The sequence below is a fragment of the Spea bombifrons genome, chromosome 2, assembly GCF_027358695.1.
Source record: "Spea bombifrons isolate aSpeBom1 chromosome 2, aSpeBom1.2.pri, whole genome shotgun sequence".
Lineage (NCBI taxonomy): Eukaryota > Metazoa > Chordata > Amphibia > Anura > Pelobatidae > Spea > Spea bombifrons.
In genome coordinates this window covers 27,224,209-27,244,651 of record NC_071088.1, presented here as the reverse complement: position 1 = coordinate 27,244,651, position 20,443 = coordinate 27,224,209, and the positions used below count along the sequence as shown (strand labels likewise).

General features: G+C 40.9%; 1 protein-coding gene across 1 annotated transcript; it reads right to left on the bottom strand.

Annotated features, from left to right (window-relative positions):
• Positions 1-14,521: 14,521 nt before the first annotated feature.
• SAT1 (spermidine/spermine N1-acetyltransferase 1) lies at positions 14,522-18,014 on the bottom strand. The gene is made up of 6 exons (XM_053457269.1): positions 17,749-18,014; positions 16,812-16,863; positions 16,459-16,542; positions 15,563-15,664; positions 15,336-15,376; positions 14,522-15,034 (listed from the first exon to the last, which is right to left on the bottom strand). Exons 1-6 carry the CDS (start codon positions 17,812-17,814, stop codon positions 14,864-14,866), a joined length of 516 nt encoding a protein of 171 aa, XP_053313244.1. The 5' UTR covers positions 17,815-18,014; the 3' UTR covers positions 14,522-14,863.
• Positions 18,015-20,443: the final 2,429 nt, after the last annotated feature.

Here is a 20,443-nt window from a genome sequence, read left to right as displayed (position 1 = left end):
TGTCATGGAAAAACAATGTGTGATTTAAAGTGAATACAATCATGCTTAAAAATATTTTAATCATCCAAAGTAATGTTCCTGGTGACTGGACTGATCATTAGGTGCTGTATTGATAAGATCACTTTTCACAGGGTGTATACATAGCCCCTAAAGAATGGGTTAAGGGATGTCATTTTTTTTTATCCCAGATGCCCTCTACGGTATGGCTAGTACCTACAGAAGTAATAAAAATTTTTCCTAAAAGGTGGTGCCCCCAGACACGCATACAGATAGCACCATATCCCACATTGTTTTTCTGAATGTGGTGTAACAGGCGAGAACATTTCTGTTTCCTACTAACAGCATGTGATCCATGTCATTAATTATATGTTAAATATTAAACATTGGTTACCAGATCATTCAGAGAAAAGTTGCCACTCTTCTAACATGAAAATAGGACTGGGGTATGCATTGAGACAATGTAATGCAGGTTCCTATGAAAATGTAGACTAAATATTTTTATCTGAGTACAACAGTTTGGATATCATACATGTAAATGGCTTCTGCTACCACTGATTTAAAAGATGGCTCAGCTCGCTTTCACTGCAATGGGGTTGATGCAGAGTGTGTGGAAGACGTATTCTCTCTGTCAATGGAGGGAGAGGGGTAAGGGATGTAATCCATACCCCTCCAAAGGGACCTACCATGCATTGGGTGGGGGAAAAGGGGGAATCATTTCAAAAAAAGAACAGAATAAAACACAGTTGCACGAGCTGCAATATTATGGTTAAGCAGATAGTCTGGGTTACAGATTTATGAATGAGGTAATGTGAGGACACAGTAATGTAAAGCTAAATAAAGGAACCATATGTTGATTCATTACATATGCATTTGAAAAGATGCAGGGGCGAACAATACAGTCACAACTCAGAGTTTCAGCTTCTTTTCTTCCACCATTAACACCACACTAGTGATTTTTTTTAATGTTCTTAACTAGTTATGAGAACCTGAGCTGAGGACCATCATGTGCTTATGATCCCCACAGGTTTCTCAAGTCCCCAAGAGCCAGCTGTTGTGGGGCCTCTCTTGGATACTTGGGCCCCTGTCAGCTGCCGTTTTAAACTGGCTTAAAGACAGGCCTGGCTGTGACCCAATTACAAGCACCGATATTTTTGGTCACAAACGTTCCTCGTATGATATCCTTTTTAATAACTTTTTTCCTTTGTTTTAAGATAAAAATCACGTCTCGACATTTAGTGAAGCAAAAAGTATTACTTTACTATGTTTCCCCAAATAGATGTGAAAGTGTTTTATAAGTGCTGAATTCATGATGGAGCACATAATAAACGATTCTGTCTCTATCTTATAATATTTAAATTCTAATAGGAGCTTTAGAATCTGGAGGGGGGAGGTTCTTGGCTCATAGCTAAATTTCTGCCCTATGGACCTGTCCTGATGCTTATTGTAAAATTGTTAATCTGTCTCATTATCTATCATAAGAAATAATGACAAACGCAGGTTACCGTAAGCTGTAAAAGTTAAACATTAACATGTGCATACTTTCCTTATATTAAAGAAAATGGGTCAAACCCATTCAGCTCCCTTAGCCCCATAAATCACTCTCCTTGCTACTAAATTGTTAAAGGCGTATTCAAACAATTTACTGTCCTATGTATTCATCCATCCATGTTCACTGATATGTTGCTTTAGGATCTCCATTAATGCACACTCCACAACCCTACTCTTTTCAATTAACTGTGCTCTTGTCTCCGGCAATTAGTTGTAATCCTAATTCATTGTGAAATATATTGCTCAGAAATACAAAACATTATTGCATGTATACTCTGGTGATATTTCTATATTGATACAGGACATTATAAAGAAAGTCAGCCCTTGTTCCCACATGTTGTTCATTTGGTAACATCCAAAAATATGTTTGCAACAGTTGCATACATTGACAGAATATTGTCGTTTCAATTTATTTTTTCTTGTTTGCACTTTTTGCTTTGTCATCCAGTAGCCTCTCATTTCTCTGTCTCCACCCTTATGGAAAGTGCTTGTCTCATGTTTTCCTTACCACTGGTTGCTCTGCTGCCTGCTGAACATGCTAATGTCCTCATCCTCAAAGAGCATCTAACAAAGAGGAACGGGAGGCATAATATTCTATTAACCCTTGAGTGTCAACCATGTATGGAAACATGGTTGGCCAAGTGGCTCCAGCAGGCCAACCACTTAGCACAGGAGGCAAACCAAATTGTGTTTCGGTACTCTGTTCCTTTCCTTTCAGCAGTCACAATAAGTAGGCTGGTGTACACGTCCTATAGGCAGCTTCAGGAATTACATTACATTACATTTATTTATAAAGCGCCGGCAGATTGCGCAGCGCTATTGTTCAGTAGAACAATTTAGAAACACATACAATAACAAACTGGTGCAAAGGAGAAGAGGGTGGTTGAAAGGGAAGTGAGACAATAGGAGAGGACAGCTTGGATGGGGATGAGTTGATCTGGTTCCAATGATGTGTTGAAGCTGTTAATTGTTCAGATGGCTTGTTTATGAGCGGATGAGAAACGGCGGCAGAGAACAATTAACCTAGCTGCAGTGTTGAGGATGGATCGCTCTGTGATGTGATTGCAGCATTTTAGGGATTAATGTTTCTCTCTTCAGTCCTCACATGTTTGTGGGGACCAAATCACAGTTAATGCTGTGCTCCTAAAAGTTCAAAACAAAACCCTGAACTGGAAGTCAACGGTACTTCCAGTTCAGTTAAGGCTCTGCTGCAGTTCAAACTGCTGCAGAGCCAATCAAGGGTGCACTGAGCAATAATTTTTTACTTTAAAAAATAAAATTTAAATTAAAAAAAATACAATTTTATTGCTTTATTTAACATATAACTAGTTATTATTACTACCTGATCACTTATTAACACTTTAGGCCGCTAATTATTGATTGGTCTCACTGATCAATGTCAGCAGCCTAAATTTGTCACTTACAAGAGTTCAGTTAGTCAAAATTCGAAGTTTGAAAACTGTAATGTGCATTTTCTAATTTTGACCTAACACTGTCCAAAACCCATGCATCTGGGGTATTGTTGTATTCGGGTGGTGTTGTAGAATACAAATCATGATTTGTTTCTCTACTATGGGAAAGAAATCTACTGAAATATTACAATGTGTTAAAAATGGAAAAAAATAACATTTTTGTTCAGCTGTTTTGTTTTTTCTAGTCGCTATTGAGGCCTGTCACATTTTTGGAGTTTGAAACACTGATGACCATCAGTCATATTTAGCCCTGTAACTACACAAACAGATGAGAATATCAGGTATATGAGATGTTTCCAAAATTAGGACAAATACCAAAAAAAAGTTATTTTTTCCCATTTACACTGGCTATGTATTGTTTTTATAGGTGAAAATGTTAACTCAACGAGTTAGTGGGAAATCACAGTTACATAAAGACATAACAAAAACACAAAATTACTCTTTTTATTTTATAGAAAACATTGTAAATTAACCCTGGTCCTTAAGGGGTTAATCGGTTAATGTGCATGTCCAGGTGTTCTACAACCCTGCCCTGTTAAGAATTAAATGCGCTTAAAAATATTAAGGGCGTACAGAGTCAAATGTTTTGAGCAGTGAGTAAAATCAGATGGCTTGGAAATCCTGATTACATCAGACTCGGGGAGCTTTTAAGCAGATTAATCAAATCAAGCTGTTTTAAATTTAAAGTAATAGATTAAGGATTTTACTACACATGCACATATTGTGTTGAATTAGTTATAATCCATATTTTTCCAGGCTGGAGGCCAATATATACATATATATATATATATATATATATATTTTATAAAATTTATATATATAAAATTTTATTTTATTTTAAAAGATAGAGTTACAACAAAAAAGTACTGAGTATCTACATCTAATATCAAACATCGGGAAAATATAAAACTTATAACTATAATCTTTTTTTTTTTTCTGTAATATAATTGTTTTTGGAATGATTGTTCCTTTATGTCACTAAAATGTCACCTGACATTCTTTCTATTGTGTAATAGCAACAATTAAACAATTACACTAACTGCTTTGGATTTAGGGAGAAGTCTCCAGTTACACAAGTAACTTCATGAACAACGTACACTATGTTCAAACAGTTGTGACATGGACCTGTCATCAAAAATTATTCATTTTAAAGTAAAGTACATCTAAAAGCATTTTACATGAGCAGTTCCAGAAAAAAAGACCTGTTTCAAAAAGAATTTTAATTAACTAGGAATGTTCTCTAGAGGAGATTACTGTAGGCAAGTTGAACCAAGAGAACAAATACCATACAACCATATTCTTCAATTACATTTTTTATGAACGAAATTAATCCCAGCCCCTTATGTTAAACTAATTGTTCACCTACTGACTGCTTGGAATTTTTTAGACGTGTTTCATTTTATTTTCCAGAATACAACAGATGTTCTGCTCTGGAAGCAGTAGAATATTTTAATGACAAGATTCTATGTTCTAGAATATATATATAAATTTTACAGAACACGACGCTGTGCACTTATCACTCGCTGACATGGAAACGTTTGAACAGACAGCAGTGATGCACAAACTTTTTCGCTTACAAAATGTTCTGCCTGGATCAGGGTGAATAAATTGGCCACTTCTGAAAATGAGTGCAAGGCAACACTGGTTCAGCTCCATAGTAAGCAATATAGCCATGGTAGGGTTAGATGGGACTCACCAAAATTGGTCCAAACTGAACAGGCCTACTCGCAGAAGTGGTGACGCAGGGAGGGAGAGAATGAGGGAGTTGATAAGGGAGTTAGAGAGGGAGTAAGTATGTTTGTGTGTATGTAACCGAGAATGTGCATGTACTAGCATGAGTGTGTATATGTATCTGAGGGAATGTGAGCATGACTGTATGTGTAAGTTTGTGTTATTATGAGCGCCTGTGTTAGCAGGAATATGTATGTGTAAGTGTGTGTATTAGAATGAGTGTGTAAGTGTGTTTGTTTCAGTGTATTAGCATGAGTATGCATATGTAAATCTGTGTATGGTAGTGTGTGTGTGTGAGCCATAAGAAGTATGTGTTAGCATAAGTGTATATGTGTAAGTATGTATTAATGAGTGTATATGGGTAATTGTGTGTTTGAGTCTGTGTTAGTTTACCCATGTTTGTAGAATTAGTGTGTATGTATGTGTGATAGTGTGTATGTTATGGGTGGGGGCCAATGGGGCCACTTTTTTTTTGCCTGCTAGGGCCAAAAAGGTGACATTACATCCCCTTCCTGAATCTTGCATCAGTCTACACACAGCACGGAGGAATAGATACGCACCACTCCTGCACTTAAGTGGTGTGGACAGGGACACAGACAAGTTTTGGGGCACTGACCAGTTGTTTGAGACAAAGCTGTTTGGAGGTACTGACAAGCTGTTTGGGGACACAGATGGCAGATAAATCCTGTCAGTATCCGCTCTAGACTTGTTTACTGTCACCATTACACTAAGTCGTTTGTCCACATAGCTGCTCTGAAATGGGTGTTCATGTCCTGTCTTGTCAAAGACAAGACATTTTGTATTATAAACAGCCCTAAGGTTATCCCCTTGACCTTACAGGATGGGTAGTGGTGTTTTTTTTAGGGAACGCTTGCCAAAACCGCATGTATGTTATAAATATATGTATTATTCTCCAATCATAGTCTCCCAGAGGCTAGTTATTTATTGTCTTTTTGAAGACAGGGGTGTTGCTGGGCTTATCCAAGATACAAGGCTCTGATTAGGGATTTCACTTATGAGCTCATGAGGGAGAAATTGGGGTCTGATAAGCAGTTTAGGGTAAATTTCAATGACATTAACACTGATTGTGCTGGAGGCTAGGCTTGGGATTTGGTAGGAGCTAGTCTTGTAAAAGTACTCGCTGTGACCATTATCTCCTTCTCAGTTATCAACAAGGGTTTAATCTCAAGTCAACTTGACAGCTAGTGTCCAGTCTTGCTGATGTTCTAGAGGTCAGCTGTATATGGAAGTGGGTTTTTATAGTGACCTATTAAAGGTCCAGAGCATTTTTGAAACATAGACCCCAAAAGTAGAAACTCCGGCAGAGCAGTGACGTAGACCTTTGCTTTTCTGACATTGAAGATGTAATATGTGCAGGTGGAGAATTAAGGAGAATTTAAGGAGAAGCTGCAGCTCCACAGTTGCAGTGGGACTCTGTGGTCTGATGTTTTGTGCCACTGATTAGCTTCTTGAACCCAATGGGAGCGCTATTTTGCAAAGCCAGCACTGGAGCTAACTGGAGGTAGGTACACATCATATCGCAAGCCAAATGGCTGGGGGGGCACTGAATGGCCAGAATGAGGGGGGAATGTATAGAATGGATCCTATCAAATCTGTCCATACATTAATGGGGGGGCACCATGAAAATGTAAACGGGCAATTCAGCAAATGCATTAAAGTTCATATTATGGCTGGAATGTCCCCTGACATCTTCAATTGGGGAGTATTACTAATGATGCTTGTCATCAGACTTTTAAACATGAGATGTTTTTTCTGTGTAACGCTATGTTTTATTTGATTGCCTTTCACTGGTCTCTGCAATGAGGCCAGAAAGACAATATGGACGTTACACCTACGTGTGACATCTGGCTTCCACTAAGAAGTGGAGAAATGCAAACTGCCTGGACATTCTTTTCCAACTATGTATGTAAGATCACAAATATTAAACGTGTTCTTCAAGGCTGTCAAAATATGATATGTCTCCATATCTGCGTTACATAGTGCATTGTTTAGGGTGGTTACAAGCAGCGTATGATTCATTAGAGGTCATCCAGGGTGATCTTTGTATGTCCAAGAATTGTAGATTAATGTAAGGATTATGCCTCTGTGAGTTCTGTTCATTGGGCAACTCTATACCTCTAGGATAGCAATAGATTAAGCATTGCAGGTTCCTTGAGATTTAATGTCTAAGCGTACGTTTCCATTTCCATTCTTTTTCTTGGCATTAAATATAAATTTAAATATGAGTCTCAGGAGGAAACAATTTGATTATTTTGACTTGTTGGCTAGTGTTTACTAAAAGCAAAAAAATACTTTCCCAATAGTTGCATTTTGTAATCAGTCCAAGTCCATAGGTCATACTTAAGAGCTTTATAGAGGGGTATAAAATTTTAATGTTTGATGAGGAGGCAAGTATTTTTCCATCTAAAATGAAATTACAGAAAACAAACTGTAATGTCTTATGATTCAGGAATGAGTTTAAAAATTCACATATTGAGTTTGACCATTTAAAGCCGTGTATATTTGCAAGGTGAATGTCAGCCATAACGAGTTTCCATTAATATTTTACGTATTGTAATATAAATAAACTGCTATTTTTGTGATAGTAACATACTGATTAATGGGCACGGGATTTTTATTGTACTACTTTCATTTGCTTTTGTCCAAAATTAGTAAGGAAAAAAACATGATTCTCACAAACTGATGTAGGGGTTTATTCACTAAAAACAGCAGGTGAGATGCAGTAAGGTAAAAAAAAAAAGTCTACCTGATCATTTTATTTATAAAATACTCTTCGCCTACCCCCATTTATGGAGTAGGAAATGTATATAGAAATGTAAGTGGTTATAACCTTCCATAATCAGGATTTTGCTCCTGCTAACTACTTTTTTTAACATGTCTTTTTATTTCAGGTTTTTCATTTGTTTTTCCACATTGAGAATACAGAAAGAAAAAGGATGCGGGGAGTGACATACAGTGCATCTACATATCAAATCAAATCATTTTATACAAGGAAGTATATAGAACCCTTACATCGTGACCCCCACATCATAATCACAATTAAGAGCATATGTTCAGTATATTGTATAATAAACACAACAATGATATAACGTGTCTTCCGTGTAATTCCTGGGACCTGATAGCTTACTATATGGTATATGACACATTCTATTTATCAAGTGTACTGCTAACTACTTTTAAAGTCACTCTTAGAAGAACTGTGTGACCTTTACAGCTCCAAACTTCTCATGGGACCTTGGCCAATATAGTAATTATAATGCTGATAACAGTCCGAGAAGATACAGGATTCCACTGGAAGTACGTAGATACTACAGGTTCTAGAAACACAGACAACTCTTTAAACACCTGTATTACACCTGTCTTGTATGTGAACTATTGGGGAGCTCTTTTGGCTACAGGAACAGATACAGGAACTTCACAATAACTTTGAAAAGTGAAATATATAGCACACAGATACACTATATGGACAAAAGTATGGGGACACCTGACTGTTACACCAACAGGGACTTTGATGAAATTGCATTCTAAATACATAAGCATTAATATGTAGTTTTTCCCACCATTTGCAGCGATAACAGCTCCTACTCTTCTGGGAAGGCTTTCCACATGATTTTGGAGTGTTTCTGTGGGAATTTCTGACTGTTCACCTAGTAGAGTATTTGTCAGGCACTGATGTTGGATAAAGAGGCCTGGCTCGCAATCTCCATTCCAGTTCATCCTAAAGGTGTTTGATGGGGTTGAGGTCAGGGCTATGTGCGGCCACTCAAGTTCTTCTACACAAAAGTCATCCAACCATGTCTTTATGGACCTCTCTTTTGTGCTCTGGGGCACAATCATGATGGAATAGAAAGGGCCTTCCCCAAAGCATTGCATGTCCCATTTAGCATTCCAAGACATTTTGGGCAGTTTTGGAATAAGTAAAGGAAACTATTATTTATTTTTAATAAATTGCATGAGAAATAGCAAGAGTCCAAGAGGTTTAATCATTATTATTGCTAAGGCTCATTCTCATATGAATTCATTTTAGATTTATACTTCAGTCATTTGGTTTCCATGGTTTTGTTTTATCCATTCTTTCTTCCATTTACTGGGGCCTGCTGAAAGTTCATTCAAGAGTCAGGGATGGGCTTTTTAATGTGATCTTTTTAACGTTCCCATTTGTATAGTTTCCTTTGTGAGTCATATAGAAAATAGTAAGAAGTATTTTTTTTACAACTCAGCAGTTTCCCATCTGGAAACACCGCCCGAAGCTCCTTCAATAACAATCCTGCCCAAATCTGTTCTGACAAAGCTTCCAACTCTCTGCTGTTACTTAAGATGCATTTGGTTTGAAAGGGGTAGTTGTGTTTTCCTTTGTACTGAAAGACATGTAACAGAATTTCTAATAAAAGATGCACATCAGGCCTGGACAGGTCATCCCGACACCTTGAGGCCAGGTGATTGGACTATTGGTTGCTTTGATGCCATTTTTAAAGCTTTCCACCAGAATGCCTTCTTATACATAAGCCCTAATGCCAACACCAACATTATGGTGGAGGTGTGTAGTGTAACCTAACTCTCAAAAGGGCCCTACATCTTTTCACAATGTGGTTCGTTTAAAGGAAGAGACATCTGGTCTCTGGTGACAGATCTTTCTTCATTGCTGGACTTTTTCCAGAATTACTAAGATGTGTATAGATAGATAGATAGATAGACAGACAGACAGATAGATAGATAGATAGATATTAAAATTGTAGAAAATGCAATCTCTGTATTGTGTGCTCTGCAGAGTAGTTTTGTTGGTGAAACCCAATTCCTCCTAGTCACATGACTGAATGTGATACTTCCTCCAAGCTCATTGTGAGGTCATACCATTCTGCTTCTCCAAAAAAGCTGACAAGATATGGAAAACATACGTAAGCTTGTGAAACCAGACAGCAGAGCCACCCCCCCCTCTTTACTTTAACCCCTGAGAGTATCTTGTACCCTAATGCCAGTTGCACAGGGTGACATCAGTGCGCATGATTCAAATGTCTGCTAATCACACAACCAGCTGAGAACCAGCTGTTGGCGGTAAGCAAATTAGCTCTCAATGCTTAACAATGATGCCATCACAGTAGGCCTGTTTTCATGAAGGTATCAAAAAGTTTAAAGGGTTGTATGTGTTGTTCCACCCTAATGGTAAATATAGCAATAGAAAAATCTTTCCTATCACTGTGTGTTGCCCGAGGCATTCCCAAAATACTTCTTCAATTATGTAAAGGTTTCGCTGATTCATAGTTTTTCAGAAATGCTTAAGTATCATGTGACACAGATGGGAAAAACAATCTCAAACATGTCAGTGCAGTTTTCATATGACTGTACCTTCAGATGAATAAATAAAATGGCAGATATGCAAACCTCCAAACATATTTTTCCTACGTAGCTATTTTCTATCAGAGCCTTCATTTTTTTTTCACGTGTTATAGTATAAATATTAAGTATACTGAGAATTTTTTTTCCCAGTGTTTGTTTATTGTTCGGTAAAAAAAGTATAGAGTGAGAAGGACGCTGCTTCCATAAAGTCCCCAAGTCCAGGGGTGCCAAACCTGGTACCACACTGCATTTGTTGGACTCCATGTCTTCAAGTTTCATAATAAATGGAGAAGGATTTTGTCAGGGAAGCAACAGAAGTAGTGAAAAAATACGGGCCTTCACGTTAGGATCGAGATGTTAGCACGCTCCACAAACAACATCTGTCACTTGGTCATTCTAAAAGCGAACAAACATGATCATGAGGAATATGGAGCGGGGGAACGACTTCTTGTGCATTCTTCAGTTACAGACACCGAAAGGGCAAATTGCATCGATTGTTTCTTAAGCAGGAAGCGGTGGTTATGTAAACCGATGATTTGCATACGGCTCATTGCAAGCTGGTTTGGACAGGCTTTGCGTACATTGTTATTTGCCTTCTCTGTGACTAAACACAAAGTGTACGTTAGAGGAATGGTTTGAGTGCACAGCTAAACAATGGATAACTCTGGAGAATTAAGGTGGTGAAGAAGGAAGCGTCAAGCAAAAACGAAACAAAAGAAGAAATGGTTTCTTATTTTAATTTTTACCGATTTTTTAAGTAATTTCTCTTTCATTTATAAAATTCTTCCTATTAATCTAACATCTAACTCACTGGTATTTCATCCCTTTTACTACTCTTTGTTTATTCCCATTGCTACTTCTTTTTTCATTTCGTGTAGTTCTCTGTTTTCCCGAATATCCTACTTTTGTTTTAACTCTGAGACTCCCAACATTCAAGGCCAGATTTCTTTTTTGGGTATCTCTACAGACCAATGGCTGTCCTCAAACATTGAGGTGTAGGATAAAGCTGGGCGGATTATGTTCAAAAACAATGTATTGTTCTGCCAGTCAGGGGGGCCCAAGGAGTGCCGAGCGGTTGCTGAAAACGACCGCTCGGCAACTCTTGGGCCCCCCTGACAGAAATCCAGGATGCCTCCGCTCCCCGCCGCTGCTGCCGCCGCCATCGCCGCTGCCGCCGTCTGCCTCAGCGCTGCCCAGAGTGCAGTGTTGGGAGCGTGAGGCGTTTGTCTCGGGTGCCGGCGCTTCACGCTGAGCGCCGGCATTTGACGTCATATGCCGGCGCTCAGCAGTGAAGCGTCGGCACCCGAGACAAACACCTCACGCTCCCAACACAGGAGTTGACGGTAACCTACAAAGGGGGGGTAGGGAGGGAGTGGGTAGATCGTGAGAAGGGGGGGTAGGGAGGGAGTGGGTAGATCGTGAGAAGGGGGGTAGGGAGGGAGTGGGTAGATCGTGAGAAGGGGGTAGGGAGGGAGTGGGTAGATCGTGAGAAGGGGGTAGGGAGGGAGTGGGTAGATCGTGAGAAGGGAGGGAGTGGGTAGATCGTGAGAAGGGGGGTAGGGAGGGAGTGGGTAGATCGTGAGAAGGGGGTAGGGAGGGAGTGGGTAGATCGTGAGAAGGGGGGGTAGGGAGGGAGTGGGTAGATCGTGAGAAGGGGGTAGGGAGGGAGTGGGTAGATCGTGAGAAGGGGGGGTAGGGAGGGAGTGGGTAGATCGTGAGAAAGGGATAGATGGGTTGGGGGTGGGGGGGCCCTAACAGATTTTCGCACCAGGCCCCTGAGATTTCTAGTTACGCCCCTGGACAATGGGTTAATAGTTTCACATTGTATGGTGTCATTACCACCAAAGAACAAGGATTATATCCCAGGGAAACTCAACATCACAAATTCCACCGTTGGGAATTCAGCTGGGCACAGTAGACATGTTCATGTTGATGACTCGCTGACCTACTGAAGCTGCTGTCTTCTCATTAGGAAGATTTGCCTTGACAGCTGATGGTCTCTGAGATAATGTTCCTCCATGAATCATGGAACTAGATTTCAGCTCTAGCCTTTTCCTTCTGTTCCCTTGGCCCCAGCATATGAATGGCTTTTTGTTTATTGAAGCCTTTTTTAGCACAGCTTGACAATACCCCATGAGCACCTATTTAACAATAGCTGCTTCCTAAACAGTCATGGCCTATCATTTGATTAAATTTCCGCGGTTACATTTAGTTGTTTAGAGCCTAGCGGGTACATAGTGATTGTAACACCAAGTCTAATTTGAACTACAGTCGAGCAGGAAGTAGGAGGGAGAACAGTTTATGTCATTTAAAAATGTGTGGACTAATATTGGCATGAATGGTATATATGAGAAGGAAAATATAATTATGGAAGACAATTTGAAGCCTTCATAATAGCGTGACAAGACTGTATAATTGTAAACTAGGGATTTTCCAGAAGCAGATTACATAAAACCCACATTTTTGCATATTCAATGTGAACCTCATTCATATAAAGTTAATCTGTCATCCACACGTGTCCGCTGTAAGTATAACACTTCACATATATTGTGCTTGCAGAATTACTAGCAGATGTGTATTTACACACGTATGACTTATTGACCAGGCATTTGTTCATGAACGGTGTCTGTTTTGGGTCTAATAAGGGTGGGCAGGCAGGTGCTCACCTAGACATGCATGTGCGTGGCCCACTGTTGCAATTTCTGGTATCAAACAACCTAGTAAGCAAGTCTGGTAAAGCACCATGTGCTTCAAAATGTATTTCCATTGCTTCCTCTTTTGATCTTACACAACATATTAACTCCCCTACTAGCTTATAGTTTCTAGCATGTTCTCTTTCACAGACTAATTCCCCCTCTCTGACCACCGCTTCCCATCATGCTCTAGCCCTGCCCCCCACACCACACGCTAGCTCTATTAACCTTCAGAAACTGGGGAGCTACTTGTACCGGTACAAAACTGTATAAAAAGGGCCCTTCTGACCTGGACTGCACCAATACAGGTCTGAAGGGCAGTTTCAAAACTATTTTGAACCTGCACAGGAAGACAGGACCCTACATTGTACATTCCTGTAGCAACAGGGCCCTTCATTGCTCTTGTATCTGTATGTAAATTGCTGTATTGTACTTTTTATCTATCGTTTTCTTTGTACAGCACTGCAGAATCTGTTGGCGCTTTATAAGTACCGTATTGGCTCGGATATAGGCCGCACCCTAAAAGTTTGGTGCTTTTTTAAAGAAAAAGTTTTTTTCTTTAAAAAAGCACCAAAAAAACATGCTGCCACTCTGCCCCCCCCGAGATATGCTGCCACTGTCCTCCCTCCCCGAGATACGCTACCACTGTCCTCCCTCCCCCCCCCGAGATATGCTACCACTGTCCCCCCTCCCCGAGATATGCTACCACTGCCCCCCCCCCGACTTACCGGAGCAGACTCCCGGGTGTCTTGCGGGGCCGGCAGGGGACATCTACGCAATACAACTTCCGGTGCCGGCACCGGAAGTTGTATACGCGTATTGCGTGTATTTCCCCCGCCGGCCCCGCAAGACACCCGGGAGTCTGCTCCGGTAAGTCCGGGGGGGGGGCAGAGGCAAAACGCATCGTGCGGACGGTCCGCACGATGCGCTTAGACAACCTCCCGTGCCGGCACCCCCCCGCGGGAAGTACTGGCAGGGGAGGCTGTCTGAGTGTATTGGGGAGTAGGATGCAGGTCCCCTTCACCGCTGCGGGGGATCTGTATCCTAATCCCGCTGCCTGCCCGGCACCCGGGACTGCATGTCCCGGGCGTCGGGCGCTAGACCCCGAATATAGGCCGCACCCCCGCTTTAAAGATTTAAAGTGGGGGAAAAAAGTGCGGCCTATATTCGAGCCAATACAGTATAATATCTGGTTCATGTTACATCACCTGACCCCATGTTGAAAACAAGGCGACCCGTACTCTGTGCAAGAAGCCAAAGAGAAAGCTGTAGGAGCAGCAAATTAACTGTGTGATCATCACTCATCCCTAATGCGCGCTGCCTCGGCATCAGTTGCCCATATCCACCCCTTCCTAATAGAATACGCCACTTGTCCAAGCCCTCATCTCCCACCCCTCTACAATCAACCATGAACGCTACCAGATTTATCTATACTAGAGTGGCTGGTCCATCCTTAACAGGGACACTTTTACCTTGTGTAAGAAAGTGTAACTAGATTGTCATCTTGTTTGCGAAGGGCCTCATGTTTCTGCAAGTCAGTTATATACTAGTTATGTCTACCCATTGTACAGAGCTACAGAATAGGATGGTGCTATTCAAAACAAAAGTATTTTGCATCTTGTCCACATTAGCAGTTGATCTGTAGGCAACCTATAGAGAAACTTGCATCTCAGCTTCTACAACCCCCATGTATCCCCCATTAATAGGAGTACGACACCCAAGTTAACAGCATGCTGCTCTTTAATTTGTAAAAACAAGTTATACAAAAACCCTACACACCAGTATGTACATTGTACACAATCAAATGACTTACAAGAATGAAGTTACATATATACACACACCTGAGGATCTCTGGTTGAAGGAACTGTAGGAGTTAAGGTCTTTCACAATTATTGAGCCAAATTAACTTTAAGAAAACAAAAACTGGAATAAAAGTGATAAATCTCAAGTTACAATGCAACTGTTAAAGCTTTAAAATTAGTGATCATGCACATACTCTACTGAATCATAAGCATAAAAAGGGAAACTTTATTTTTTAACAATCGGCTGTTCCACAAAGGATCTTCACTCTTCAGATGCCATCTTGCAGAGGTACTCTTTATCAATTTTGAAAAGGCGCCACCCTTCTTCTGTAGACAGATCAGAAGCTCCACGTCTCTTGTAGAACTTTATGGATGGCTCATTCCATTCGGCAACCAGGAAGTGCATGCTACTGCAGCGACACTTCACAGCGATCTAGATGGCAAAAAAAGTCTATTAAGATATCAAGCCTAACAATTATTCAATCTGCATGTATGCCTGGATTTTGTGCGTTTTAAAAGTCTAGGCCCCACACTTTGTGTTTACAAATATTTAACAGATGCAAAACTTGAATTCCAGAGGTCACTTTGGGTGTAACACTTACACAAACGGAAATTTGCCACTATTTATTTTTCTCCAACTCTTATGGTTGCAAGTTTTGCAGTTTCACATGCTATTACGGCTATACTTAATCATGAATGCAACTGTACCGCAAATAAAATGTCCTTTAGCTTACCTGACTAAGGTGCTTGAACACCTCTGAACCGATGCCAAATCCTGGGCAGAGAAGGAAAAGCAAAAGTTAGTATAAGCCACTGGCCTGTAGCATGATAAGTATATAACTGTAGCTCTTTAGCCACGGATAATTAACACAAATCTACATGACTACATGATTGAAGCAAAGAAAAAAAACCGCTGAGAAGGCGAGTTTAATCATTAACCCTGGTGAGAATGATTATTTACCTCTGAACTCATCCATCACAAAGAAATCTTCAAGATAAAGAAGTTTTCCAATCCATGGGTCATATGTGAAGTAATACATCGCAAACCCAACAATATTGTATCCTGTGGACAAGAGAACAGTTAATCATGCAAGTCAAGATAGTAGATGAACAACATTCGTTAAGCATGCGGAAGCTATAACATCAATTTTTTTTTTTTTACTGTATCTGTAGGCCCCCCACTCAAGTGTGGAAACAAGCCTTCAAACAGCTCCTGATTAAGGATGTTATCCCCCAAAAATACATAATCAGCGAGCCATATGCTTGCACATGACAGTTCAGAACATTGTCACTCCTTGAAGACTTGTGTTCCGCAACAAAAGCCACCAAAGTATAAAGCCACGTGTGCAACATTCTTCAATTACACCTTCATGTTGCAAACAAACAAAATTGGAGGGGGAAAGTTCAATCAAAATCACAAGTCCAATACAGTAACAGTGCAGTTCACCAAGAAAGAGGGGGCTCCTCTGAGGAGCCATGGTAAAAATAAGTTCGTTAGTATAAAGTCAGTTGTCCTGTTGCCTTGGAAGGAAAATATAAAAACCCGAGGCTGTTGTGTGATTTCTGATCTAGCGTGTTGTCTATTTCAGGTTTCAGGGATCAACCCCGTTAGCCTTACCTCGTTTCATGATCATCTACTTTATTGTGTAACGGATCTTTTAGTTACCTCCCCGCCCACCCATGTACACGGAAGGGCCATGTACATGGCGAAGCTAGAGACTGTAACCTGAAGATTGGGGACAAATTAAAGAGAAAATGTGATTTAACAAGGATAGCATCAGCTTATGGGTCACAACAAAAGCTGCAAGGCTTAGCAAAAGGATTAGTATATATACTGCAGAAGATTAAGTGCATTACCATCAGCAGTCTGGTTGTCCTTCGGTACCTCGGCTACAAGACAGTGGTAGAACGGGTGCTCACCAAACCCATCTTCGAGTAAATCTTGAAGGAGGGGAAAAAAAAAAAAAAAAAAGTCAAGTCAATGGAAGCTTGTGATAAACCTGAAACCTTATTTACAATCCTCCCAGCCCTTAGTGATCCTCATTACATCTGCATTGCAATTAGACAAACTGTGTTGCAAAGGCTCATGGGAACAATCTGGCACGTTGCCAACGTAACATGAGCAGCCATTAATTTAACCATCCCAGGCAAGAGATAACACATTTATATGATTATCATCAACACAGCATTGCCGCAGGGCTGGTCCTTACCTTTCTCTGTTAGAACTACTTGGTTCTCCATTTCTTCATATTTTGCAAGTTCCTGCAAGGAAGAGAAGGAAGCTTCAGTACCACAAACAATGAAGGATCAAAGGCTCCAGCCATTAACAGGCTTGGACTTCTTCACTTATGTTAAGCGTAAAGAACAAAAGACGTAGCTAGTCCCAAAAGCTTGCCGTCTGTTATACACGCACAGGCTTTGTTCTTTCACAGAAGCTAGAGCCATAAAGTAAGCCAGATGGCCGCCTAATGCAGCCGCCCAAATAATTAGTCCCGTTTTTGTTCCTCAGCCGGTTTATACCGGTCGGTCAGAATGTGTACATGCGCTGACCAGGCATCCATTTTTACAAGACAACACACCAATTACATACACAGTTCTAAAGGAAGTAACACAAACACCACTTCACACAGTAAAGGTCGTTTTGCTTTGAACGGAAGTGGACTCGGTTAGTCGTGTCGGATGCCGCTGTAGGCAGCGATGGGTTATTTAAGGCGGCTAAATTTAGCCATTGTTTTTACTGCAATGTAATCCCGTCTCACTCCTTTCCGCCATAGACCTGCATGTGCCGACGTGGCGTTACGCGATTAAGAATTATATATGCTAAGATTTGCGAGTCAAAAGGTTTAGGAGACAAAACTAGGCCACAGACACCCATCAAAAACCTAGGATTGTTTAATACTGAATCTTCTTCAAAAGCTATATTTTGAAGGCATTCTATAAGTGAATGTTGGGCTGCCTTTAAGCAACACATTTTCTCTATCGTAATAATCCAATTTAAAGGCGTTATCGATCTGACGCAGCAGGAACAAGTGACCCGCATATAAAACATATTAGATAACAAGCGCAGCAGCGGATTATTTGGCGTAACCAACGGTCTCCCTATGGACGGATCTGGATTTAGCACACCCGAAATCAATGCGCATTCACCTTTATGAGTCGCAAGATGTCTTTACAGTCACCGGGAATTGCGGATCGTATGATAAAATTGGCCATTTTCGTCTTTTGCTCTTTTTTCCTTTTCTGACAAGACCCCTGTACGTGAAGAGTAGTAAGAGGTGTTTCTTCATTCGTTTCCCAGGAGCTTCCTCCCCTTAGTCAGTCTGGGACCCTGACCCGGCAGAGACTGCACTTCGAATCCACCGTGAACTTCTTAACTCCAACGGAAAAGTAGTACGACGGCTCCGCGCACCTCCATTTATAGCTATTAGCGCCTTTTGGTCCCCACCCGTTTTGCTTCTCTGAACCAATAGAACGCAGCCGTTGCGCAATCGCACACGCCTTATAAGTCTGGAATTGACGTCACTACTTCCGGAATCTGAACCCTTGACTCACAGAAAACGTAGCTGGGAACAATTGACTACACGCTAGCGCCACTTAGCGGTTATCTGAGGGAAGCGCAACATAAGTCACATAAACAATTCGCATGGATATTTTAGTGTATTTACGTATATGAGAAGCCATTAGCCGGAAACCACTAGTAAGGATTACTATCAACTGAATATGGAGTACCGGGGCTTAACTGGGTCTATTCACTAAAGGAAGAGTTGTCAGTTGAGTTGTGGTTTTAACTCCCTCACTTAATCTCCTGTCATCTCCTTGCAGCAGGAAGAGCTTGGCTGGACCTGTTATAATGCATAGTTAAATCAGTGAGATTTCTCCATCTCCTCGCCCTTTAAATTATACATTATACGGGGCCAGCTCATTCCTTCATGCTGGAGAAATCTGCCAGCATTGGCCCTGCCTAATGAATAGTGACGTGAAACCGCTCTCTCTTTGAAACTTTTCTTCCAACTATTTTCAGACGCCATTATTTACCTACTACAGCCACAATGTCCCCAAACCAAGATTGTGTGACTAATGGCTGTATTCCTCTCCAACAGAAAGTAAAAGGTTTCATCAGCTGCAGCATCATCTGCTTTATGATTGGCTCCCCTCCCCCACAACTAAGCCTCCCCAGGCGGAGTAGTATAGGGAGCACCCTGGCCTGCAGCGAAAAGGATGTTTAGTGGGGCAATATGACCTAAAACACACCTTTCTTGCTGCACCAATTTGTATAGTACTCGTTAACCCCTTCATGACAAGGGGTATTTTACACCCAAAAAGACTCAAGCTTACATATTTAACCGTTATTCCTCTTTTTGTGTTTAAATGGAACTGCCAAAGATTAAATTATTTCAAGGTTTCATATTAAACTATATTCATGCTGATTAATATTATTTATTGGCATGTTCTTGGACTTGTTTATTCTCTCACATATGCTGTACAGGAAAATATGTTAGTGCTTATAAATATGAAATCACCTTATACATAAGAACACACGTACTGCTACCCCTCCTGAAGACCTCTCTGCACTCCATGCAAGCTGCTGGCTCTCTGCCACTGTGGGGTCACATAACATAGGTGCCCAGATGCCATGCACCCGTGGCACCCACCTCAGCTTCCTCTGTAGCTAAGCAGGAGGCTCACCTTCCTGTCTACCAGGAAGTGATTTATAGTCGCTATGGTGACCAGGCACCCAGGATGTAAGGTTTCCTTGAGATGTTGCCCCCACTGACCCTCGCCGTCTATACAACTTTGTTACAGGGAGAACCCTTAATCATGGCCTACCTCAGTGGAGCGAAGCCTTTGCTACACATTTAGTGTGCACTACTCCAAAAGCTGTGCTAACCTGCCCCCTCGCAAACCTTAAGGGCCACATTATGCAGGTACAGAAAATGGTTCCAAAATCTCTGTACCTCCACTAGGGGTAACCTTGAGCTCTCCAGCTGGGAGAAGAGGCATTTAGGTCAGTTTACTTATGACCATGACCAGCCTGTGCGCTTACTTCCTCTACTTACATGTCCTCACTCATCTCTAAATACACTCCTATTATTATTTTTTTTTAATTTATATAGCGCCAACAGTTTACGCAGCGCTTAATACAATACAATACAATACATAAATTCAAGGGGTATGACAAGAATTGACAGACTAAGACAAACCGATCCATTTGGTGGAGAGAGCCCTGCTCGCAAGCTTACACTCCTACCCGTCTCTCCGCTCATCCGATGATCTCCGTTATCAGGATTTCTCAAGGGCTGCCCCTATCTTCTGGAATGCCATTCCTGGCCAACCTGCCTTCAGTCCTCCAAAAACATCCCTTAAGACTCGCGTCTTTAAGGACATCTACAAACTTACACGTTAACGCCCTTCCCCCGTCTTCCTTTAGCTCACCTTTCCAGCCTTCAGACAATTCTTACACTAGTGTGACTCCGTCTAGATTGTAAGCTCATTTGAGCAGGACCCCCCTTACCTCGTTTCTGTAAGTCAAATAATTATGTTATGCACTACATGTTATGTCCTTTCTACCCATTGTACAGCACTACAGAATATGATGGTGCTATATAAAACAATAACTAATAGTACTATTGTTCATTGAATCCTTGACTTGTCATCGTTTAAAGTTACACTCGACTGAGTTACCTGCATTCAGCCAGGGATACCAACTATAAGATAGCAAAATCACAGATTGGGAGTAAATTGATTACTTAATTAAGTGAGTTGCTGTAAAATTATAAAATATCAGAACTCAACTTTATCATATAAATATATGAATCACAGGCAAGAAAATGGAAAACTCCCT

Coding starts and splice junctions, on each gene's coding strand:
- SAT1 (XM_053457269.1), bottom strand. CDS start 17,814: ATGGCCAATTTTATCATACGATCCGCAATTCCCGGTGACTGTAAAGAC. Junction 15,665..16,458: donor GGACAACCAGACTGCTGATG/GTAATGCACTTA, acceptor TCTTGTCCACAG/GATACAATATTGTTGGGTTT. Junction 15,035..15,335: donor TGTTCAAGCACCTTAGTCAG/GTAAGCTAAAGG, acceptor TTTGCCATCTAG/ATCGCTGTGAAGTGTCGCTG.